Source organism: Syngnathoides biaculeatus, chromosome 19 (assembly GCF_019802595.1).
Source record: "Syngnathoides biaculeatus isolate LvHL_M chromosome 19, ASM1980259v1, whole genome shotgun sequence".
In the NCBI taxonomy this organism is placed as follows: Eukaryota; Metazoa; Chordata; class Actinopteri; order Syngnathiformes; family Syngnathidae; genus Syngnathoides; species Syngnathoides biaculeatus.
In genome coordinates this window covers 614,081-640,627 of record NC_084658.1, presented here as the reverse complement: position 1 = coordinate 640,627, position 26,547 = coordinate 614,081, and the positions used below count along the sequence as shown (strand labels likewise).

The 26,547-nt window shown below is 43.4% G+C and overlaps 1 protein-coding gene across 3 annotated transcripts in view; it reads right to left on the bottom strand.

Moving 5' to 3' along the window:
* The window catches only part of abcd3a (ATP-binding cassette, sub-family D (ALD), member 3a), a 179,419-nt gene that overhangs the window by 30,144 nt on the left and 122,728 nt on the right, over positions 1-26,547 (bottom strand). For 2 of the 3 annotated variants that reach the window (XM_061805963.1, XM_061805962.1), the window contains exons 15-20: positions 17,735-17,807; positions 17,613-17,676; positions 17,309-17,386; positions 16,986-17,051; positions 14,585-14,674; positions 4,415-4,534 (exon numbers count right to left, since the gene is read on the bottom strand). In XM_061805963.1, the coding sequence (XP_061661947.1) occupies positions 4,415-4,534; positions 14,585-14,674; positions 16,986-17,051; positions 17,309-17,386; positions 17,613-17,676; positions 17,735-17,807 (491 nt within the window). Of the gene's footprint in view, positions 1-4,414; positions 4,535-12,505; positions 12,663-14,584; positions 14,675-16,985; positions 17,052-17,308; positions 17,387-17,612; positions 17,677-17,734; positions 17,808-26,547 lie in introns of those variants that run through there. The other variant, XM_061805964.1, reaches the window with a different exon arrangement.

Here is a 26,547-nt window from a genome sequence, read left to right as displayed (position 1 = left end):
TTTTTAAAAAATTAAAATACATTTGCGAAATATCTATCCATCCATTTTCTTATCCTCACGAGAGTCGCGGGAGTGCTGGATCCAATCTCAGCTGTCATCGGGCAGGAGGTGGGGTACACCCTATCTGGTTGCCAGCCAAATGCAGGGCGCATGGATACAGACATCAGTCACACTAAAAATCACAACAAGGGGCGATTTAGTTTCCAATTATTGCATGTTTTTGGGATGTGGGAGGAAACCGCAGCGCCTGGAGAAAACCCATGCAGGCACGGGGAGAACATGCAAACTCCACACAGGTGGGGCCGGGATTTGAACCCCAGTCCTCAGAACTGTGAGGCCAACGCTCATGTGAAACAATAATACTGAAATGGCTAATTATATTGGCAAAGGAGAAGTGCTCACTCACAAGCATATAGCATTTTTTAACAATATTAAAGAAAAATAGGTCTTTTGTGTCAATATAAAAAGCCTGAGATCTTTTAGTTAAGGTCATGAAAAATAAATTTTTCTATATTTTTTAAAAATATATTTTCAAAGATATTCAGCAGAGTTTGAAAAAGTGTTTAGTGGTAGCAATTTATGATATATTTATCATTAAATCTCTTAGAGATAATGTCAACTAATTTGGGGGGTGGGCTCAGTTATCTACTTTTTTCCATATTCGTGATAGGGCATGGTCCCAGTGCCCTACAAATCACAGGCAATTTCTGGATTTCTTGTTTTACAAAAAAGAAGATGTGATGTGGTACACTGGTGTTCTCAATTGTTTGATCCTCAACTGCTTGCCCACTTATACAATACGCTCCCCTAAAAAATGATTGGAACAATGAGGCCGATTCCTTTATTTTTGCTCTAAACTGAAAACATTTAGATTTGAGAATATAACAGGAAAATATGAGACAAGCTATAACAGGTCCTGATTGTGCATTCGTATCTGACAGAAATCAGTAGACGGCATTATTTTTAATTTTACACGAGTATTTTAGTTGAATGCAACCACTGGAACACACAAGTGATAAGGGGGTGGTTGCTTATTTTTTTGTCTCACATCACTATTGGAACAGACGCAGTTGCTTTTTTTTTTGTCTCAGATCAAGTCTGTCATTCACTGATATCAACAAACATCTGCATTCTTTTATTGTAATTATGTTCCCATTTTTCGTGGGGGTAACATTCCTAACACCCCCGCGAATAAAGAAAAGCCCTGAATAATGGATGCATTATTAACATACCTATGTATGATAGGTCCATTATTTTTGCAACAATAAGATGCAGTTCAAAGTCTTACATTTTCTCCAAAATGGAAAGCATGAGTTATCTGCACAATTGTTGTGTGACTTGTCTAGTGAAGTACACTTGAACACACTGGTTAAATTGCTAACTTGTATGCGAGCACATATTAGGAATAATTGTTTTTTACATGTGTAAGCAAAAGAATTTTCCTGATACACACTGCCTTTGTAGGCAGGTCATGAGAGTGTTGTTCACACTCATGGTGTCACATCGAAATTAAAATGATCACACCACATCGAACACAATAGCATAACTAGCAAATAATAAAACAAATAAAATGACTCCAAAAATAATTGATACAAAACATACAGTTTAAATGAAATTTACATCCCCCACCATGCTTTGCAGCAATAAGGACCTCCTAAGGACTAAGGACCTCCTAAGCTTCTTCTGTTTCCAGATGTAAAAGCCAATTGTTCCTCACTGCCTTGTGAGCACCATCATATGGTAGCTAACATACATGTAAAAACACGCATTAGCATGCATGTTAAGAGTGTAACATGAGGTTTTAAGTGTACTTTATTGGACAAGTCACACATTTGTAAACATTGGAACTCAGTGTGCATATATATATCCGAATGAAATCACATATTTTTATGCTGACAGGATCGGTCATTAAGCCACATCCAATGACGTAGAATAAAAACTGGACTGCGCACTCTCCATCCATCATTGGTTCCGCCACGGTCAACAGGCTCTGACTTCTGGTCAGCGCAAAAACTATGGTCAACATACACACATTGTCATAGAAAACGATACAATAAATATATAATAATTAATTATGAAGGTTCATCTGAAACACACCTACCAGTGAAAACTTACTTCTTTGCGACTGCCTGCATGGTTTTGACAGGCAACAGCGCAACAAAAAAGCTAAACCTAACCTGTTCCAATTAAATTCGATGTTATGTTTCCACAATGTACAATTGTAAGGATGTCAAAGGATGTCAACTTTCAAGTGAAATAGTACCCAAAGCAATGTTTTGCCCTGACCAGAGGCCTACCACGTGAAAGGGGCCTGTGTGCAGTCCAGTTTTTAAGTCTACATCATTAGCCACATCCTTTTTCTGCTGCCATTTTTATGGTGGAAGTAACCCATTTATACTAAAACGGTCTCCTCCGGAGGGAAAATGTACTTCCTGCTTTTGGTGTTTTTATTGAACTTGACGCACCCAAAAAAATCCAACCAGCACAAGATACACAGAATGGAGGAAAAAATGTGCTAGTCCCCATTTTTAAGAACAAACTAGATGTTCACAGCTGTGGAAACTATAGAGGAATAAAGATGATGAGCCACACAGTGAAGTTATGGGAAAGATTAGTGGAGGCTAGGCTCAGGACAGAAGTATCTGTGAGCAACAGTATGGTTTCATGCCTAGAAAGAGTACCACAGATGGATTTTTTGCCTTGAGGATGGTCGTGGAAAACTACAGAGAAGGTGACAAGGAGCTACATTGTGTCTTTGGAGACCTAGAGAAAGCCTCTGACAGAGTAGCAAGACAGGAACTGTGATACTGCATGCACAAGTCTTGTGTGGTGGAGAAATATGTTAGAATAATACAGGACATGTATGAGGGCAGCAGAACAGCGGTGAGATGTGCTGTAGGTGTGTCAGAAGAATTTAAGGTGCACTGCACCAGGGGATTCGCACTGAGCCCCTTCCTGTTTGTGGTAGTAAAAAATGGAGGAAAAATAAAAGACACTTCGCATAGAGGTCCCATATTTAATGCCGAAGTCGATGTTTTCGCCGAAAAGAAATTGGACTGTTAACCCGCTCCGCTTGTCTTAGACAACTGGATCTACACATGTATCTTGTGAGGAAGTTGTCAAAATTAACGCGGAAGAGTTAGAAAGCGTAGAAATGTCTGCACACATACAAATACTTTGTTGCTGTATCTGTTCTCAATCAAGAATAAATCCCACCTAATTATGGATCCACTCAGATTTTTTCAATACAAATACCAATATTTAAATAAATGACCCTTTGTTTTACACAAACTCACATTCATGAACTATGATTGGCAAAAAAAAAAAAAAAAAAAAAAAAACTGAGTCGGCTCCCGGTACACAAAGTGGGTTGCGGCGACACGAACTTCGGTAAACCTCTGTGCGACAGATGGTTTATTTTCTTTTTTTAAAAACGCATTGGACTCATTTCAGAACAATGCATAAACCCCCCCCCAAAAAAAAACCATCCCTTGGGTAAAGGTTTACCAAAGATTAAAGCCGCAACACTCTTCCTTGGAGACTCTCGTTATTTATTGATTTATTTATTTAACGCATTGTTCTCAAATGAGACAATTTGGCATTATAAATACTGTACTTGGTGGGAATTTGAGATTGAGAAGAATAATTCCCACCTAAAATGACGTTATCGTTACACAGGCATGTACGTATTTTGGCTGGGCACCATCAATCATGTTAAATTGCCAAAATCCATCTATGTTTTATTGTCATTTCAGCTGGTATTCTATAGAATGATCTCTTTGAATATCTGTCTTGTCTGTTGTAACAATCAACAGCACAACAAGTCTCAAGGATTGTGAATATTCTCCTCCGGTTCAATGTCCCCCCACACTGTCGAGCAACTCTTTTTGACAGGCAATATGGTGCCATGAAAATGGTGATGTCATGTGCACGAGCTCAAAAGGGAATGGCCATGTTTTAACCATTTTGTTCAAACATGTTTTTGTTGTACTTTTAAACTCATAGCCGCTAGCAACAAAAAAAAAAAAACAATTTTCGCATTATCGTTAAATATGCCACACCATTCACAGCTCCTGAAAAAAGTAGCTGCTTGTTGTCTAGAAAAAACAGTAAGTCATTAGAAATGACCATCCACTATGGCAAACATTTCTTGTCTTCTGTCAAGTCTGTACATACATTAAATTAGTCAAAAGGTGTTAAAAAGTAAATCAAATTAGCCCTCCTTTGTATTTGGATATTTTATGCATTAAAGACCTATTTGAAAAAAAAAAAAACATTCCACGGGAATATGAGATAAAAATAAAAAAAGTTCTTAAATTCCACAAACCGATGCAAATAATTTAACTGTACTATAACAATTAGACTGATTAAACTGAAGGTAATTTTTTTTACAACAGTAGAGATGAATACTTACAGCCATCCTTTGCTTTTCTCCTCCACTGAAAACATCCATCCAGTCTTGCACTGAGTTCCAACTGCCCTCCCTGTTTAAGATATGGCCCAGCTGAACGTTATCCAGGTATTCCTTCAAAACCTGGAGAAATGTGTTACAAAAGCAATTCACTTACAGCGACATGTTAACTTTACCAGAAGTTAAATTTCCACACAAAAATAACAAAACTATCCACAGTTATCAGTAAGAAAATATATTTTTACCAGAAACATAATTTTTAAAAAAAATCAAATCAACAGGTGGTCGGTTGGCTAATGAAGGAACTATGTCTTAATTGTGTAGTAATATGTGGTAAAAAAAAAAAAATATACTGGAAGCATGGTCACTTGCAAAATATGCAAGTCACCCTCAAATATAATAAATGCATCCATCCCCATCTGAAAAGGGACACGCTAGCTGATGAAAGGCCCTAAATTGTCACCCATCAGAGAATTGGCCAAATGCTCTCCAACAGTGAGAAGACAGACTATACTGGAGCATGTGCTTAAATAATGGAACAAAGACAAGCGGTAATAGTTCAGTAACCTCTTTACTGTTAGAATGATTGTTTGTTGCCACAAACAACATCTAACTCACATTTCTTTCAATCATCAGCCCTCACCCCACAGACAAATGGTTGCAAATCCTCTTCATCCTTGCATTGGCCTTACCCCTTCGATTCACTCAACAAATCACAATTCCCAAGCAGTCGGATCTGAGGAAAGTACCTAAAATATCCATGTACTTTTTTTTTTTCTTGGTTGATATTTCATCTTACCTTAGAGTGCCACCAACCCGTAAAATACTATTTTTAGTATGTCTTTAATGAAAAAAGGCAGCCTGATGGACCAATCCATTTTTTTATCACACATCATGATGTTGTTGTATATGGATTTTTGTATCTTAAGCCATGAAAATCCTCTTAAGGCATTCATTTTGGAAAAGAAGCAGGAAGTTTTTTTCCAGACGCCCACACCGGCGGCTTTGTCTGTTGATGTCGACTTTTACCGGCGGGAAAGTAGCTGTTTTTTCCCCCGAGTTAGACAAAATGCCGTCTCGTTGTATTGCTGGATATTGCTCGAAGACTCGGGAAGATGGATTCACTCTTCACACGTTTCCAAAAGACCCAGTTCGTCATGAAAAATTGATTGCAGAGGTGCAAAGGACGAGAGCTTTGTGGGTTCCAAATGACGGGTAGGTGTGTATCTTCTTCTTTCTTCTTTTCCTTTCAGCTTGTCCCGTTAGGGGTTGCCACAGCGTGTCATCTTTTGCCATCTTAGCCTAACCCCAACTGCCCTCATGTCTTCCCTCACCACATCCATAAACCTTCTCTTTGGTCTTCCTCTCGCTCTTTTGCCTGGGAGCTCCATCCTCAGCATCCTTCTACCAATATACTCACTCTCTCTCCTCTGAACATGTCCAAACCATCGAAGTCTGCTCTCTCAAATCTTGTCTCCAAAACATCCAGTTTTGGCTGTCCCTCTAATGAGCTCATTTCTAATCCTATCCAACCTAGTCACTCCGAGCGAGAACCTCAACATCTTCATTTCTGCCACCTCCAGTTCAGCTTCCTGTTGTTTCTTCAGTGCCACCGTCTCTAATCCGTACATCATGGCCGGCCTCACCACTGTTTTGTAAACTTTGCCCTTCATCCGAGCAGACACTCTTCTGTCACATAACACACCTTTCGCTAGCTGTTCCAACCTGCTTGGACCCGTTTCTTCACTTCCTGACCACACTCTCCATTGCTCTGTATTGTTGACCCCAAGTATTTGAAGTCGTCCACCCTCGCTATCTCTTCTCCCTGCAGCCTCACTCTTCCCCCTCTACTTTTCTCATTCACGCACATATATTCTGTTTTACTTTGGCTAATCTTCATTCCTCTCCTTTCCAGTGCATGTCTCCATCTTTCCAATTGTTCCTCTGCATGCTCCCTGCTTTCACTGCATATGACAATATCATCTGCGAACATCATGGTCCAAGGGGATTCCAGTCTAACCTCATCTGTCAGCCTATCCATTACCACTGCAAACAGGAAGGGGCTCAGAGCTGATCCCTGATGCAGTCCCACCTCCACCTTAAATTCCTCTGTCACACCTAAGGCACACCTCAACATTGTTCTGCTGCCATCATACATGTCCTGTACTATTTTAACATACTTCTCTGCCACACCAGACTTACGCATGCACTACCACAGTTCCTCTCTTGGTACTCTGTCATAGGCTTTCTCTAGATCCACAAAGACACAATGTAGCTCCTTCTGACCTTCTCTGTACTTTTCCAAGAGCATCCTCAAGGCAAATAATGCATCTGTGGTACTCTTTCTAGGCATGAAACCATACTGTTGCTCGCAGATACTTACTTCTGTCCTGAGTCTAGTCTCTACTACTCTGTCCCATAACTTCATTGTGTGGCTCATCAACTTTATTTCTCAATAGTTCCCACAGCTCTGAACATCCCCTTTGTTCTTAAAAATGGGAACAAGAACACTTTTCCTCCATTCTTCAGGCATCTTTTCGCCCACTAGTATTCTGTTGAATAAGTTGGTCAAAAACTCCACAGCCATCTCTCCAAATTGCTTCCATACCTCTACCGGTATGTCATCAGGACCAACTGCCTTTCCATTTTTCATCCTTTGTAGTGCCTTTCTGACTTCCCCCTTAGTAATCATTTCCACTTCCTGGTCCTTCACTCTTGCCTCTTCAACTCTTCCTTCTCTCTCATTTTCTTCATTCATCAACTTCTCAAAGTATTCTTTCCATCTATTTAGTACACTACCGGCACCAGTCAACACATTTCCATCTCTATCCTTAATCACCCTGACCTGCTGCACATCCTTCCCATCTCTATCCCTCTGTCTGGCCAACCTGTAGAGATCCTTTCCTCCTTCTTTCGTGTCCAACCTGGTGTACATGTCTTCATATGCCTCTTGTTTAGCCTTTGCCACCTCTACCTTTGCCCTACGTCGCATCTCGATGTACTCCTTTCGCCTCTCCTCAGTCCTCTCAGTATCCCACTTCTTCTTCGCTAATCTCTTTCCTTGTATGACTCCCTGTATTTTGGGGTTCCACCACCAAGTCTCCTTCTCCCCTTTCTACCAGATGACACACCAAGTACTCTCCTGCCTGTCTCTCTGATCACCTTGGCTGTCGTCGTCCAGTCTTCCGGGAGCTTCGGTTGTCCATCGAGAGCCTGTCTCACCTCTTTCCGGAAGGCCGCACAACATTCTTCCTTTCTCAGCTTCCACCACATGGTTCTCTGCTCTACCTTTGTCTTCTTAATCTTCCTACCCACCACCAGAATCATCCTACATACTACCATCCTATGCTGTCGAGCTACACTCTCCCCTACCACTACTTTACAGTCAGTAACCTCCTTCAGATTACATCGTCTGCACAAAATATAATCTACCTGCGTGGTTCTAACTCCGCTCTTGTAGGTCACTATATGTTCCTCCCTCTTCTGGAAATAAGTGTTCACTACAGCCATCTTCATCCTTTTTGCAAAGTCCACCACCATCTGCCCTTCAAAGTTCCTTTCCTGGATGCCGTACTTACCCATCACTTCTTCATCGCCCCTGTTTCCTTTACCAGTATGTCCATTACAATCTGCACCAATCACAACTCTCTCGCAGTCTGGGATGCTCAGAACTACTTCATCTAGTTCCTTCCAGAATTTCTCTTTCAACTCTAGGTCACATCCTACCTGTGGTGCATAGCCGCTAACCACATTATACATAACACCCTCAATTTCAAATTTTAGTCTCATCACTCGATCTGATACTCTTTTCACCTCCAAGACATTCTTAGCCAGCTCTTCCTTTAAAATAACCCCTACTCCATTTCTCTTCCCATCTACTCCGTGGTAGAATAATTTAAACCCTGCTCCCAAACTTCAAGCCTTACTACCTTTCCACCTGCTCTCTTGGATGCACAGAATATCAACCTTTCTCCTCATCATCATGTCAACCAACTCCTGTGCTTTTCCTGTCATAGTCCCAACATTCAAAGTCCCTACACTCAGTTGTAGGCTCTGTGCATTCCTCTTTTTCTTCTGACGCTGGATCAGGTTTCCTCCTCTTCTTTGTCTTCGACCCACAGTAGCTGAATTTCCACCGACGCCCTGCAGGTTAGCAGTGCCGGGGGCGGGCGTTGTTAACCCGGGCCACGACCGATCCGGTATGGGATTCTTTAGATGAACGCTCATATTTGTTTGGCACAGTTTTGCCCTTCCTGACGCAACCCTTTGCATTTATCCGGGCTTGGGACCGGCCTACAGATTGCACTGGTTTGTGCCCCCATAGGGCTGCATTAGGTGTGTATGGAGCTATTAAAAAATAAATGTTGGGGGGGGACTAATTTATCTCACAGTTTATAGCATATGTTACGTGTGAATTGTTTGTAATACTACAGGACATGAAAGAGGGCAGCAGAACAGTTGTGAGGTGTGCTGTAGTTGTGACAAAAAAAATTTAGGTGGAGGTGGCACTTCATCAGGGAACCCCTTCCTGTGTGCTGTGGATAGGCTGACAGATGAGGTTAGACTCATAGACCATGATGTTACCAGACATTGTGATCTGCATTGAAAGCAGGGAGCGGCCGGAGGAACAATTACAAATATGGAGACATGCACTGGAAAGAAGAGGAATGAAGAAAGTAGCAAATACATGAATACATGCGCGTGAATGAGATGGGTGGAGAGGCGGGGGGGAATGAGGCTCCAGGGAGCAGTGGAAATGAGGGTGGATGACTTCAAATACTTGGGGTCAACAATCCAGAACAATGGTGAGTGTGGTCAAGAAGTGAAGAAACTGGTCCTAACAGGTAGGATCAGCTGGCAGAATGTGTCTGGTGTGTTACGTTAGGCAAAAGAGCGAGAGGAAGACCAAAGAGAAGGTTGATGGATGTTCTTTGCTCTGAATGTCACACTAGGGTGGCACCGACTGCCGGAGACAAATTCTTTGTGTATTGTTCCACACTTGGCCAATAAAGCTGATTTTGATTCTGGCTATCACACAAAAAAAAAAATGTTGACAAAATCCATGTCAAAATCCATCCACCTTTCCTTTGTCTTCTCTCTGGAGCTCTTTCTCCTCTGCCCCTCTCATTCACGCACAAATGTTCTGGCTTACGTTCCTCACGTTCACAAACCTCAACCATGAGAGAATGGACTGACTAAAACAGGACCCAGGTAAAAGACTGCAACATCACCTGTCACGGCGCCAGTCTGCCTCCCAGCGCCCTGATCAGGATCCCATTCCGGCACCCCAGCAGCTGCGCCGGGCTCCTGTTCCGACAACCCGACAGCGTTCAACCCCCGGCCGCACCCCGTCCCAGTGGCGCTCGATCCGCAGCTACCACCTGTCCCAGCAACGCTCAACCCCTACTTCAACTGCCTGGCTCCAGGGTGTTCCACTAACAAATGTCTGCTCAATGTGATGAATAAACTACACAGAACTAATTTTCTGTGTATGTTCATGACAATGAAGGTAATCTTTTTGCAGTTTAAACTGCTAGTCCTCAAGATATACATTGTTGGCACCTGCTCCTGCACCCAGACAGCTGCGCCAGGCTCCTGTTCCTGCTCCCCGGCAGCTCGGCGAGGTTCCCGTTCCTGCTCTTCGGCAGCTGTACCAGCCACCCGTTCCTGCACCCCGGTAGCTGTGCCACGGTCCCTGCTCCTGCACCCAGACAGCTGTGCCAGGATCCCGTTCTGCACTCTGGCAGCTGTGCCAGGATCCCGTTCCGGCAATGAAGGTAATCTTCTTTTTGCAGTTTAAACTGCTAGTCCTCAAGATAAACATTGTTGCAGATGTACTACACTGGAGAGTGAAAATTGGTTAGTTCACAAGTGTGAAATACCATTACCAGAGGTGGCCTGTTCACATCTTTTTTTAAAAATTATTTTACAAATCTCTGTCCTGCACATCTCGGTCGAGAATTCCAGAAACCTCTCTTGGTAGTGGCAGCGCTTATGTTGTGAGATTTTTCAATTCTTTTTTTGTCCTGTTTTGCTTCCAGGTCAAGGTGAATGGAGGATCTGCATCCTTTTAATGGTGGAACAGTTTTAATGTGTCACAGTGAAGTTTTTAAAAAGCCGATGTGCTTTGTTAGTTTCGCAATAGATTTATTGAGAATCAGAGTTGACCAACCTGCCAGATAGTTTCTAGAGCAGTGTGAGAAAAGAAAAAATACTAATTGTAAACAACATGAGAAAAGCAAATTATAAAGCTAGAATAATTAAATATAAGATATGAGTGTTGTATGGGGCAGTTGTGCTAAACCATGTGAGGGAAGGACAGGACAGGACAGGACATGACAAGGACTGGAGAAGCAGCATGGTTGTGAACTCGACTGTCCAACGAAAAAGTGTGGTGGGATTGACTGTGTAAACTGTAATGGTCTGTCAGAGGAGAGTGTAAGCCACAATTTCTTAATACTTGTGCGGATGGCAACCGCGCTGACGTCAAATTGTCTATTCTGCACATAGTTTTCCTTTATAGTTGAATGCAACCCTCATGTGCTAATTTGAAAATATATTGCAGTCTAACATGGCCAAGACCAAAGAGAGGTCCAAAGACACCAGAGACAAAATTGTACAACTCCACACGGCTGGAAAGGCCTATGGAGAAATTGGCAAGCAGCTTAGTGAAAAAAGGTCCACTGTTGGAGCAATCATTAGAAAATGGAAGAAGCTAAACATGACTGTCAATGTCAATCGGAGTGGAGCCCCATGCAAGATATTACCTCGTGGGGTTTCAATGATCCTTAGAAAGGTGAGGAATCAGCCCAGGACTTACACAACAGGACTTGGTCAATGACATGAAAAGAGCTCGGACCACCGTTTCCAAGGTGACTGTTGGTAATGCACTCAGACGTTGTCTTCTTCTTTCTTCTTCTTCTTCTTCAGACGTGTTTAGTTGTTAGCACTCTAAGTTAGGCTAATTTAGGCTGACCACCGTTTCCAAGGTGTCTGTTTGTAATACACTAAGACCTCATGGTTTGAAATCATGCATTGCACGGAAGGTTTCCCTGCTTAAACAAGCATATGTCAAGGCCTGTCTTAAGTTCGCTAAGGACCATTTGGATGATATAGAGGAGTCGTGGGAAAAAGTTTTGTGGTCAGATGAGACCAAAATTGAACTTTTTGGACATAATCCCATGAACCGTGTTTGTAGGAAGACGAATGATGAGTTCCATCCCAAGAACACCATCGCTACTGTGAAGCATGAGGGTGGTAACATCATGCTTTGGGTGTGTTTTTCTGCACATGGGACAGCATGACTGCACTGTATTCAGGAGACGATGACCGCCACCATGTATGATGGCATTTTGGGGAACAACCTCTTTCCCTCAGTCAGAGCATTGAAGATGGGTCGTGGCTGGGTCTTTCAAAATGACAATGACTGGAAGCACACAGCCAGGAAAACCAAGGAGTGGCTCCGTAAGAAGCATATCAAGGTTCTGGCATGGCCTAGCCAGTCTCCAGACGTAAACCCAAAACAACATTTTTGGAGGGAGCTGAAACTCCTGTTTTTTTGAGCGACAGCCCAGAAACCTGTCTGATCGATCTAGAGAAGATCTGTGTGGAGGAGTGGACCAAAATCCCTCCTGCAGTGTCTGCAAACATGGTGAACAACTTCAGGAAACATTTTACCTCTGTAATTGCAAACAAAGGCTACTATACCAAATAACATTGTTTTTCTCAAGTGTTCAAAGACTTATTTGCAGCTGTATCACACAAATTGTTGAAAAAAAAAAATCATACATTGTGATTTCTGAATTTTTCATTTTAGATTATCTCTCACAGTGGACGTTCACCTACGATGAAAATTTCAGACCCCTGCATGATTTCTAACTGGGAGAATTTGCAATATAGCAGGGTGTTCAAATACTTATTTTCTTCACTATATATGTTTGTATATGAAGTAAACATACACCAGAGAACTAGATTCATAGCATTTTATTGAACTGTAAGCTTATATTTTGTATAAATGTTACATAACATTTGCACAGAATTTTTATTTGGTCTTTCAATAGGAGTACTTTGAGAACACCTGAGATTGAAATACATGTTGCAATACTCTCTCTGCTGTCGGAAAGATATGCATTCCATTTTCATGAATAGGCACTTCATCAGTCTGGCAACATGTGGAATGGACCAAAGATGGAGATTTAGCATCTGCTGGTTTGCTGTCAATCTCTTGCGCAGAAGATGCTTCCTACAACATCTTTAATTAATATAGAAAAATAAGTTTCAAAGTTTATAAAATAAGAAAAAAAATGTGTAGATAAAGCACAGGTTCAGTTCAATCTATTTCATCGTGCTCACATTTTTTTTTTTTTTTTTTGATAAATTAAGAACAGGTCTCCTATTCTGTGAGTGATGAGTATGAAATACTGCTTGTTTTAAGACTACATAGTATTTCATTAAAATGAAAAACCCTGCACGAATAAATAAATAAATAAAAGGTTTGTGTACATCTATCCATTTTCTTAGCCACTTATGCTTACAAGGATCACTGGAGTGCTGGAGCCGATCCCAGCTGTCAACGGGCAAGAAGCAGGCTACACCCTAAACTGATTGCCAGCCAAATGCAGGGCGCATTGAGACAAACAGCCACACTCACAATAACACCTAGGGGCAATTTAGAGACTACAATTAATGTTGCACGTTTTTGGGATGTGGGAGGAAACCTGAGTGCCTGAGGAAAATCCACGCAGGTACAGGGAGAACATACAAACTCCACACAGGGAGGGGTGGAATTGAACACAGGTCCTCAGCACTGTGAGGCCAACGCTTTCCACCTGCCCCACTGTGCCGCCATTTTTAGACATTATTATGCTGTTTTTTTCCATGGAGAATGGTCAAACGATTTGTGGTAATAACATTTTGCGCTAAGAATGACATGTGCTTCTACCATTCAACCGTGTAAACATCGTTAAAAGTTTCCAGGAAAAAAATACATATCTCCGCAACTTATTTTTTAACAAAAGCTTTTTGCAGTTTTGGTATTTTCTGGGGGTGGGGGGCTGAGGTTGTCGAAGCGTGTCCAGGTTCAGCGGCTGATTCAAGTTCCTGTTTGTTCCCTTTAGCATCGATCTGTTCAGTTGTCGGAACAGGCTGCATGGTTGGCACTAGTCCAGGTTTTAACATTTCAAACCAATCTCAGACATGAGCCTACCAGTAAAACAGAGTGCTGACCAGGTTTGGAAAAATTTGCCTTTTTCGTTTGCACAATCCTTACCCACTTTCTTCTGAGGCTTGGGTGTTTTGGAAAACAATGTAAACTGTGACCAGAATAACTCGAATTGCTACAAAACTGAACCACACACCTCTTCACCATTTTTACAGATTGCTTTACACCTACAATCACTGAGGAATTCTTGAAACGAATGGATTTTCTTCAGTGTAAAAAAGGGAGGCTCCAGGCTAATACTCATCCCACAAGAGCATCTCTCCTACCTGTGACGTCAGAGGTCAGCCACACGAAAGGAGACATTTTTCAGGTACTGGAAACTAGGTCAAAGTTCAAGTACTTTAATTCATAAACATATTTTTTTTGTAAAAACATCGAACAAGATGTGGATTTTACATTACAGATGAACATATATTTTCATCTAGATAAGATAATTTGTGTTAGAAATCAGACATTCCATATGCTTTAAAAACATCAGGTGTGACGTCAATTAACTTACAAGGTGTCAGGAAACTTAATAACCCTAAGCTTCCAAAGCCATGACTTTCTTTTCAGACATCGTACGTTTTGTGAATGTAAACTTTTGACTTTGAAATAATGTAAAATTCTTACTATTTTGGCATTAAATAAATTGTAAATTTCGTGATCCTGACTGACCTGAAACAGGAGAACTTTTGTCTGATTTGACCTCTGACCGTGAGACTATGTTTTTGCAGGGTATGTAAACTTCAACTATACACACACACACACACATGCACGCACACCCACGCATGCACCTACCCACACACACACACCACACACACACACACACAACACACACACACACACACACACACACACACACACACACACTTAAAGTACTTAGCCAACAAAGTAAAACTAACATCTATTTATGCATGTGCATAGCTGACAGATAGGTTTGACTTTTAGTATGAAAGTGGATTTTGTCACACCTGATCAGAGATTCCCTTCCTTCTTTGTTCTTCAAAGGTGTCAGGGTAAATTACTTGGTCCCTTAGAGAACCAAGTGTCATATAGGGTCTCTGAGGAAAAAAGGTATACGTAATTTCTCATGGATAAAATGCATATAAAAATAAGTTGATAGTTGTGTAATACAAAGATACAGTAATTCTTCATTTTTCGCCGTTAAGGGGGATCAGAACCCCCCCATGAAATTTGAAAAACTGTGAAGTAGGACTCCCCCCCACACACACCCCGGGAATTTTCATATATGTGTATCTGGGGACCGGAATGAGTAAAATATGTAAACACTATTTATACTTTACATATGTGAGACTAAGATTACAACAGTACAGGTATTTACTTAAATCTTTAATCAAAAAACTTTTATTAATCCTTCAAGCAACAGTCGCCCGACTGTGGTCAGGAAACGCAGGGGAGACGCCTTGGTGGCGGGAACAATAATGGTACCAAGCACCAGTTTCAGAAGGTTTTATTAGCTTCTTTTGTCATGCCCACGGTATCCTGCCCAGGCTGGGCATGGCCAGCCAATTAGTCGGCACACACCTGCACCCTGTTTCGGCTGATTACACCCGGTACTTATAGGACACGGGGGACAACTAGTCCTCCACCAGATCGTTGATTCCCATGCCTCGTTCCCGCACTCCTGTATACCTGACCATCCTAGTAAGCCTGCCTCTTGTGACTCTGCTGCTTTTCCTGACTGACTCGCTGATTATCGACCACGGACCGAATAAAGGCTTTCTGTACACTACCTGCTTGCTTTGGAGTCGTGCATTTGGGTCTCCCCTCGAGCCTCGTTCATGACAGAACGATCTGGCCACAACATGAACCAAGCCAACTCCGATGCCATACGCCACTGGATACAGTTCCAGAGCAGAAGCCTGGCTGACCAGGAGGCTGCTCTTCAGGTAACGAATCAACGTCTTCATGAGATCTGTGCCCGGCTAGAGCCGTGGCTACCATCCCAAGCTAGCGCTCCGCCTGTCGCTCCGAGTCCACCCGTTCCGCCTGTTACGGAATTCTGCACCCTCATTGGCGCTTCGGCTAGTCTAACTTCGGGCCATCATCTGGAATCTAATCAGGAATTAAGAGACCGGACTTCGATGCTTAGCATCTAGGGACCAGAGCACGTGGAGCCAGCACCTCAAATGGGTTGAGTACGCCCACAACTCCCTGCCCTCCACAGACTCCGCGGTGCCGTCGGCCCTGGCAGTGGTATGGCGCTGCAAACGGACCTGGGAGGCAGCCCGGAGGACGCTGCTGCGAATGGGCAACATTTACAAGTCCGCAGCGGACCGCAAGAGGAGAGCCGCACCAGAACTCAGGGTGGGGCAGCGAGTGTGGCTCTCCACCAAGGATCTCCCGCTTTGGTTGGAATCCAGCAACCTTGGTCCCAGGTTCGTTGGTCCGTTCCCAATCACTAAAATTATTAACCCGGTCGCCGTATCACTTAGACTACACAGGTCGATGAGGGTGCACCCTAAGTTCTTTGTCGGCACACTACGCCCGGATCGTCCTTTGCCGCTGGCTCCTCCGGCCAAACACTGCATGGTGCACTACGGGCCAGTGTACACAGTGCGCCGGTTGCTGTCTTCCCGCCACAGAGGAAGGGGGTTCCAGCACCTGGTGGCTTGGGAGGGATACGGACCAGAGGAGCGCTCTTGGATCCCCTCGCGCTTCATTGTGGGCCCCTCTCTCATCGAGGACTTCCATGCGGCTCATCCAGACGCTCCTGGGCCGTCGGGAGCCAGTCGTTGAGGGGGGTGTACTGTCATGCCCCTGGCATCCTGCCCAGGCTGGGCGTGGCCAGCCAATTAGTCGGCACACACCTGCACCCTGTTTCGGCCTGGTACTTATAGGACACGGGGGACAACTAGTCCTCCGCCAGATCGTTGATTCCCATGCCTCGTTCCCGCACTCCCGTATAACTGACCTACCGTGTACCCTCGCCTGTTCCCTGACCATCCTAGTAAGCCAGCCTCTTCTGATACTGCTGCTTTTCCTGTTGCAGGAAAGCTTAACAAAGGGTTTATATTTAAAGATTTCCTAGATACACATACATGAAAATTCCTGGGGTGTGTGTGGTGGGGTGGAGGGAGTCCTACTTCACGTTTTTTTCATATTTCGTGGGTCCCCATTAACTGCGAAAAACGAGGGATGACTGTCCATCACATTTTGAGTATATGGACAGCAGCAATATATATATTGGTAGAAGTGTTTTCTGGAGTTTTGCACATTACACTTGATCACGTATTAAGCACAAGAAATTACACTCGCTGTGAAGCTCTGATTTAGCCTTTATGGGTGCATTTTTTTTGGATGAATTTGTCAGTGCTGGCATTGTTGCAGTCTTTGCGTTATAAATGTTACCTGTGGAACATAGAAGAGTTTCCCTCTCTCAGGCTTAGTCAATTCTCCCCCAAACAGAGGCCAAAGCTATAAAAGACAGATAGACAAAGTTGTAGAGGTCAGTTTGAACATATTTAAATGCAGTTGAATCCACAAGGACTCGGTTTTTGAGATTCAAATCGCTTTCAAAGAAAAAACATGTATATCAAAGTTTCCTTTCCCTCTGTGGAAAACATTTTTTGTTGTTCTCTGTATAAAATAAACCACAACAAAATCACAAAACATCAGATGAAAAAGTATATTTTCAGCTGTGTCGCCCAATGCACCAAAAAAAACAAACTCACCTCTCCAAGAACTCTAAAGAGCGAGCTCTTGCCACAGCCATTTGGTCCACACACAAGAACATTGGTGCCAGAACTCACCTTTAGCAGTGAGAGAAATTAAACAGTATGTTACAATACTGTAAACTCGTGATCCCTAAACTAACCTTTAGTGGTCAGGGAAATACATGCCACAAATGGACGTGGTAATTTTCTAAGCCAAAGTTCAACTGAACTAATCACACACTTGACTATAAGTAATTCAACAAGCAACATTTAGTTATGGTTATGAAAACATGAGCCACAATAAAAACAACTTTCACTTTACCTCAAATGTGAGGTCTCTGATTAGAATGTCTCCATTTGGTGTTGCTAAAGGGATACGGTGAAATCTATAAAATAAAACAGGGTGAAATAAACAGAATGAAAGTGCAGGACAAAGATACTTACTTGATGATGTTATCTCTGTTGATAATTTGACCTTTTCCAGGCATGAGTGCAAGATTTTCTGCTGTGTCAACGTCTGTAAGGGAAATACAGCAAGCAGTCAGCTGGTCTGTGTATGTTTTGTGTTATTTATCAAACATAAATTTCTGTTGTTGAGAACAAAGTCCAAAAAACAAATGGTATTTTTCTACAGTGAAACTAAGTATTTCAACACCCTGCAAGATTGCAAGTTCTCCCACTTAGAAATCATGGAGGGGTCTAAAATTTTCATCATAGGTGCATGTCCTCTGTGTGAGATAATCCAGAAAAATCCAGAAATCACAATGTATGATTCTTTTAATAATGTATTTGTCTGAAAGAGCTGCAAATAAGTATTTGAACACCTGTCTATCAGCGAGAATTCTGACCCTCAAAGACCTGTTAGTCCACCTTTAAAAGTCCACCTCCACTCGATGTATTATCCTGAATCAGATGCACCTGTGTTAGGTCGTTAGTTGCATAAAGACACCTGTCCACCCCATAAAATCAGTAAGACTCAAACTTGTAACATGGCCATTATTTGGGTGCTGCAGCTGCAAATAAATATTTGAACGCCTGAGAAAAACAATGTTAATATTTGGTAAAGTAGCTTTTGTTTGCAATTACAGAAGTCTAACGTTTCTGTAATTATTCACCAGGTTTGTACACACTGCAGGAGGGATTTTGGCCCACTTCTCTACACAGATCTTCTCTAGATCAGACAGGTTTCTGGGCTGTCACTGAAAAACATGGAGTTTCAGCTCCCTCCAAATATTTTCCATTGGGTCTAGGTCTGGACACTGGCGAGGCCAAGCCAGAACCTTGATATGCTTCTTACGGAGCACCTCTTGCTTTTCCTGGCTGTGTGCTTCAGGTCATTGTCATGTTGAAAGACCCAGCCACGACCCATAATCAATGCTCTGACTGAGAGAAAGAGGTAGGTTGTTCCCTAAAATCTCACAATACATGGCTGTGGTCATCCTGTCCCATGTGCAGAAAAACACCCCCAAAGCATGCTTCACAGTAGGGATGGTGTTCTTGAGATGGAACTCATCAGTCGTCTTCCTCCAAACACTGTTCGTGGAATTATGACCAAAAAGTTCCATTTTGGTCTCTTCTGACCACAAAACTTTCTCCCATGACTCCTCTGTATTATCCAAATGATCATAGGCAAGCTGAAGAGGGCTTGACATGTGCTGGTTTAAGCAATTGAACCTTCCGTGCCATGCATGTTTTCAAACCATCTTAGTGTATTACCAACAGTCACCTTGGAAATGGTGGTCCCAGCTGTTTTCAGGTCATTGACCAATTCCTGTCGTGTAGTCCTGGGCTGATTCCTCACCTTTTTAAAGATCATTGAGACCCCACGAGGTAATATCTTGCATGGGGCTCCACTCCAATTGAGAGTGACCATCATGTTTAGCTTCTTCCATTTTCTAATGACTGCTCTAACAGTGGACCTTTTTTCACCAAACTGATTGCCAATTTCTCCGAAGCCCTTTCCAGCCGTGTGCAGTTGTACAATTTTGTCTCTGATGTCTTTGGACAGCTCTTTGGTCTTGGCCACGTTACAAGTTTGAGGCTGACTGATTGTATGGGGTGGACAGATGTCTTTATGCAGCTAACAACGTCACATAGGTGCATCTGATTCAGGATAATACACTGAATGGAGGTGGACATTTAAAGGCAGACTAATAGGTCTTTGAGGGTCAGAATTCTAGCTGATAGACAGGTGTTCAAATACCTATTTTAAACTGTATCCCATAAATAAATCTTAAAAAAAATCATACATTGTGATTTCTGGAATTTTGTTTAGATTATCCCTCTCACACGGTCATGCACCTACGCTGAAAATTTCAGACTCCTCCATGATTTCTAAGTGGGAGAACTTGCAATATAGTAGGGTGTTCAAATGCTTATTTTCTTCACTGAAAAGGTGACAAATGTGATCAGGTGGTCCCATGAGTGTGCACCAGTTAGCATCCACTTATGACACTATAGATTATGAGCCCAAGAGAAACCCAAGTGAACATACCTGGTTACCAACAAATGTGAAAATAGAAATTAGTTTAATTTGCCAAGAAGACGAGTACTGCTTTTATTGTTTATATTAATATTGCAATCTCACTGGCCAGGAGAATAGTTTGCATTTTGATTGTGACTGGAGTCCCCTCTGGTTGTGGAGGTTCTATGTGACGTCTACTGGAGACTAGCTGTATCACCAAGGACTTGCAGTGAAATCAACATGTTCAATTCAAGCTTTTGGAGACTCAGCAATATACTCAGAATAGAGAAAAAGCTTAAGGAATCTCAGTCCCAAAATGATCATAGTGATCACACCAATATTTTGCTCAAGTATTTTCCTGTATGCTCACGATAGAAAAAAAGCTCAACATGGCTGAAAGCAAAGCAAATGTATTTATAGTGTAGCGCCGGAGAAAAGGAGTCGGAGGTGGAGTGTCGGACACAGGAACAGCTGACGGCTGAAAAAGGCAAGCGATTGCCAGGCGCCGCCGACCCACTGTTCGAATATGGCTCCAACAGCGTAGTCCGATGCATCGTTAGTGAGAGCGACAGGGGCCCCGTGGGTCGGGTGGACCAGCATAGCGGCACGACTCAGCGCGGCCTTCGTAGCCTCGAAGGCTTCCGTCCTCTCGGCCGTCCATTCAACGTCCCGGTTGGGGGCCTTGTCTTTAAGAGCCTCATAGAGTGGGCGCATGATGTGGGCTGCCCGGCTAATGAAACGGTGGTAGAAAGTCACCATCCCCAGGAACTCTCAGAGGCCCCGAGCCGAGCGAGGTCGGGGAAAAGCGGAAACGGCCTCCACCTTTGCCGGAAGGGGGGGCGGCGCCGTTCGTCGATGAGGTGCTCGAGGAACTGGATAGAGGGCACGCCGAAAACACACCTCGACGGGTTGATGATTTGGCCATGCTGCTCGAGTCTTGCCAAGAGGTCGCGGAGGTGCATCAGATGTACATCCTCCGAGGAGCTGGCGACGAGGATGTTATCCAAATAGACGAACACAAATGGCAAGTCCCTGAGCACAGAATCCATTAAACGCTGGAAAGATTGTGCCGCGTTTTTAAGACCAAACGGCATCCTCAGAAACTCGAACAGTCCAAACGGAGTGATTACAGCCGTCTTGGGAACGTCTGAGGGGTGCACGGAAACCTGGTGATACCCGCGCACCAGGTCGACCTTGGAGAACAGGATTTTTCCCGCCAGGTGGGCCGAGAAGTCCTGAATGTGTGGAACAGGGTAGTGGTCGGGCATAGTGGCGTCGTTAAGGCGGTGGTAGTCACCACACGGTCGCCACCCGCCACTGGGTTTAGGGACGATGTGTAGCGGCGAGGCCCACGGGCTATCCGAGTGGCAGACGATGCCCAGGCGCTCCATGTTGGCAAACTCGGACTTAGCGACTGCTAGCTTCTCGGGGTCAAGCCGTCGGGCCCTCGCGTGAATCGGGGGGGCCCTTGGTCTAAATGTGGTGCTCGACCCCATGTTTAGTCGTGGCAGAGCCGTGTCAAGCCAGGGAACTCACCAAGGAGGAGCTGGTACTTGGTGCCGTCCGAGAGCGAACTGGAGAGACCACCATAAGTCGCCTCATTGCGGACGCAGGCAACCGTGGAGAAAGTCAGTGCATCCACCAGACGGCCCCTCTTAACATCTACCAGCAGACCGTGGGCACAAAAAAAAAAAAAAAAAAAAATCAGCGCCGAGGAGAGGGAATGAGACATCGGCAGTGACAAAGTCCCATGTGAAGCGCTGACTCCCGAAACACAAGTCCACAGTCCTTATGCCAAAAGAGCGGATAGGGGAGCCATTAGCGGACAGTAGGAGTGGCCCATGAGTCCCTCCAGCGGCGTCCTCCGCAGTGGCCATCAGGACGCTCCTCTGAGCGCCGGTGTCGCAAAGGAGATTGCGCCCGGAAAGGGTGTCCTTGAACAGCAGCCGGCTCTTCGCGCCCACGGCCGCTGCGGAGCGTGGGCTTTGGCATTTCCTGACGCATCGTAGTTGCAAGGGGCGCGGCACCGCTTCGCTTTTGCACCGAAACGGGCGTGTAAGTAGCACAAGCCTGTGCCAGCACGGCCGTTGGTGGCGATGGGGCCCCTACTGGATGCCACCCCTGCGCCCGGAGGCGAGTAACTGCGCGTCGCGGCCAGCATCTCAGGGGAGACACGCTGGGTGGCCAGGAAGAAATGGTCGGCCTCCTCGGCCAGGGCCCGGGGCTCAGTGACAGTACTGTTAGCGAGCGCCGTCTGAACATGCGGTGGCATGTGCCTGAGAAACAGTTCCATGAAAATGAAATTGGGCTCTTCCGTGCCCAGCAGGTTTAGCATCATTTCCGTGAGTTCGGAAGGTTTGCTGTCCCCCAGTCCATTAATAGCCAACAGACGTCGGGCACGCTCCGGCCGTGATAGCTCAAAAACCTTGAGAAGTTGAGCCTTGATCCCAGCATACTTATCTCGGGCCGGGGGAGAGGTGAAGTTCATTGCTCTGGCCGCCGTTGAGCTCCCAAGGGCTGAGACAACGTGATAACGCGTGGAATCATCTGAGATCCCGTGGAGGGTGAACTGAGCCTCCGTCTGCGCGAACCACGCTGCCGCGGACGTCTCCCAAAACTCCGGAAATTTGAGGATGGCGATTTGGTTCAGTCTCAAAAACGCCGGGACTGATCTCAGGGTCACCAGTGTAGCGCCGGAGAAAAGGAGTCGGAGGCGCAGTGTCAGACACAGGAACAAAACTTGTTTTATTGCTAGATATCAAAACACTACTCGCATACCGGCGGGAACTCTCTGAACCTTTACTCCGGAAGAGCAACAACAAAAACAGTCCGTGCGGAACCCCGCACCCCAACTCGAGGTCCCGCGGGTGAATTATGTAAACACCACAATAGCACATTTCATATACAAGATAACTCAACATGCATTACATGATTAAAAGCACCTAAATTCAAAGAAATAAAACATTTGAAATGGGGAAAAAAAAGATAAAAACGACCAAAACATTAAAATTGTGAAAAATAAAAGTACAATTTAAATCAGCAAAAACTATCAAAAAGTGGAAATACCAGAAAATGCATGAGAAAAAAAATTATACCAGGATTTGAAAACATTCCCACTTGGGGCTGACGTCACCTCTGGTGGTAACTTATTTCATTTGTGTGCGGCATAATAGCAAAATGCTTCTTCACTAGGTTTGACTTGGACTCTCAGCTTCACTATTTGACCGGAGTCTGTCGATTTCAGAGCTCTAGTGGGTTTGTATTCCGTAAACATTTTTTCATGTATTCAAGACCTAAACCATTTAGTAAATTATAGACAAGTAGTAGAACTTTAAAATCTACTCTAAAAATGACTTGAAGCGAGTTTATCGGGGTTTTAGGATTTGAGTTATATGTTCTGACCTCTTTTCATGCTGCTTCTGGTCTTCAAACTGTGAGCAGGTTAAACAAAAGGCTCCGACCAGCCCGATCGTAATTCAATAAATCCTGCTGAACTTGGATCGAATGTTGTGAATACTCAACGTGGGATGCTACTGGCGAAGACTTCAGTGGACTAAAATCACCATCTATGCAATCATAGTAGCCAAGTTGGATCCATATCGTTCGCATCGAAGCTGCTCAGCCTAAGTTAGCCTAGCTTAGAGTGCTAACAACTAAACACGTCTGAAGAAGAAGAAGAAAGAAGACAACGTCTGAGTGCATTACCAACAGTCACCTTGGAAACGGTGGTCCGAGCTCTTTTCAGGTCATTGACCAAGTCCTGTCGTGTAGTACTAGGCTGATTCCTCACTTTTCTAAATATCATTGAAACCCCACGAGATGATATCTTGCATAAGGCTCCACTCTGATTATGAGCGTCATGTTGAGCTCCTTCCATTTTCTAATGATTGCTCCAACAGTGGACCTTTTTTCACTGAGCTGCTTGGCAAATTCTCCAGAGCCCTTTCCAGGTGTGCAGAGTTGAGCGGAGACAATTTTGTCTCTGGTGCTTTGGAAAGCTCTTTGGTCTTGGCCATGTTACAATTTTTACTCTTACTGATTGTATGGGGTGGACAGGTGTCTTTATGCAGAAACAACCTCACACAGGTGCATCTAATTCAGGATAATACATGGACCCTCACATCTGCCTCACTTGTATGCTGGGTTCCTTTGTCTTTCCCATGTTTAAGAGTGGATAAGAGAAAATGGCCTCTGTGTCACGTCATATTTATACCCCAGGGAAATGGGAAATTATGAATTCCTAATTAAATGTTCCTACATACTCTGGTAATGTTTGGAAACTACTGTAGAAATGACAGAAATGCTTCAATTCTATTTATTTCCTGGGAATTAAGGGTGCCAATAATTGTGGAACAGGTGATTTAATGAAAAATAATTATTTTTTAGTCAGGGATTTTTTTCATTTTCTTACAACTCATTTGAGTTGAAGGTTACATTTTCCTAAAATTTTCAGTGTGATAGTATTCTTGCAATAAACACTGAATTTATTTTACGGCTTTTAACACATCTTAACCGACCAATAATTATGGAGGGCACTGTATGTCACACAAATAGTTAAAAAAAATCATACATTGTGATTTCTGGATTTTCTTTTTAGATTATCTCCCGTGTAGTGGATATACACCTACGATGAAAATTTCAGACCCCTCCATGATTTCTAAGCGGGAGAACTTGCAATACAGCAAGGTGTTAAAATACTTATTTTCTTCACTGTATGTTTGGTACAGTTTTACGCTGGATGCCCTACCTGCCGCAACCCTCTGCATTTATGCGGGCTTGGACCGGCCTACAGGACGCACAGGAATTGTGCCGCCCTTCGGGCTGCAGATAGTCAAAATAATTAATCAAATAAAGTCAACACATGAGATCCACAATTCTCACACTACCTAGTCCATGTTAAAGTTAAAGTCAGATAAACGCAATGAAATATACAGTCTCCACATAAGAATACACAAGTCACATACTACCTAATCTATGTTAAAGTTAGATAAAAGACATCTAATAAGCAGCCAGCACATAAGGTACACAAATCACATACTACCTGTGTGAAAATATAATGGTTATGACGATTCAAAGAATATCTGGATGTAAGGGATTAGGTAAAGTTGTTAGCGCACTCGGCTAACTTGGGCTGAGCAGCTACAACGCAGATGATACGGCTTGTATTTGGGTACTAACATGAGACTTGTTAAATTAAATTAAAAATAAATTTTAATTTTCCTCACTCAATAGTCCTCACGTCCCTCGTTTTACACGTTGTTTAGGTCATTCACATTATTAAGTTACTCACGTTCGATATTTCTTCAACAGCAAGGTTTGATTGCAAACGCAACTCGTTGTTAGCCAGCTGAGCTAAGGTGGTCTGGGCCTGTAAGAAAGTTAAAATTGACGTTTCCACTCGCCCAACTTCCTACTAAATACTCACGGTCCTCGTTGTGTACGAAAGGTAGGTTTTGCAGGTCATGTAAGTACTCACGATTGATGTTTACCTCTTCAGCAAATATTTGATTCAATTTGGGTACTAAAATTATACAGATGATGATTTTAGTCCACTGAAGTTGTCACCAGGGGCGTCCCACGTTGAGTATTCACAGCATTCGGTCCAAATTCAGCAGGATTTAGTTATTGAACGGTCGTGCAGGTCGGAGCCTACTCGATTTGTTGTCACCGGTTCATGAACTGGAAACCCTTGTAATATATATATACCCTTGTAAAAATGTCCGAGCTCCCAAAAACCACAGAACTTGTCATTTAAACTCATGGATATTGTAGTACACAGTTTGCTTAACCACTTATTAAATTGACGGAACCTCAAGAAATGATCCTCTTCGAATTGACCCCTCCGTACAGGGCACTTAACCACGCCTCCTGAAGTGACGTCACGCCACGTGCGCTGACGTCAGGCAAACAATTAGCAAAAATATCGACGCAGCAAGAAAAGAATAGAGCGAAACTGTCCGATTTACCGGCTGATTTCTCACTCACATTCTTAGCTAACAGTGAAATATCGTTGAAAAGCAGACAGCAGGGCTTCAAGTATTTCAGCGTGGGGTATTTCAATGGTATTTACATGCATATAGAGGGAGAAACCATTGATATTAGCGCGAGATCTTTCCAGAGTCAGAGGAAGACCGAGAAGCCACATAATATAATATATTATAACCCAAAGACGAATTCGTCATTGACAGTTTCCTATTTTCGTGTTACATATCACAGTTGTGTGCAGAATCTGTATATGTATCTGTATAGCCGTTTGTGAACCACCGTATGAAGGAAAAGAAGGCGAGGCTTGATTTAAGAGTTGTTTCTCTCATTTTCTTTGTGTAACGTCACGTGCTCCCCTCAATAATTATTCTTGAATTAGTGACGAACCTACGTAAATCCCGACAGAGTACGACAATCACTACTTTAGTGTCCTCAAACATCCTTCCTTCAGTCTTGGTGTCTCGGTGCACGTCGAAGGCTTTTAGGACTGCTAGTCTGGTTTAGCTTAGCTTACCGCAGAACAGAGAGACGTTTGTGCAGTCAGATCATCGCAAAATATCGCTCAACACAGATCAAGTGTGACAATCATTCACACTTAGCTATATTATGCAAGCGAAGAACTGCTAATTCATTTATCTGCTTTCTTTTGATTTTATTTATAGCTGTCACTGGGGGAAAGAATAGGATATAAGTCTGTAGTAATAATAACAGTATTCATAATGCTCATAGACAGAAATTGAGTCTACTTCAAGGGTGTTGATTTCCTTTTAATGTCAACTTTTCCTAAGTCATAGCTGATAACTTTCCT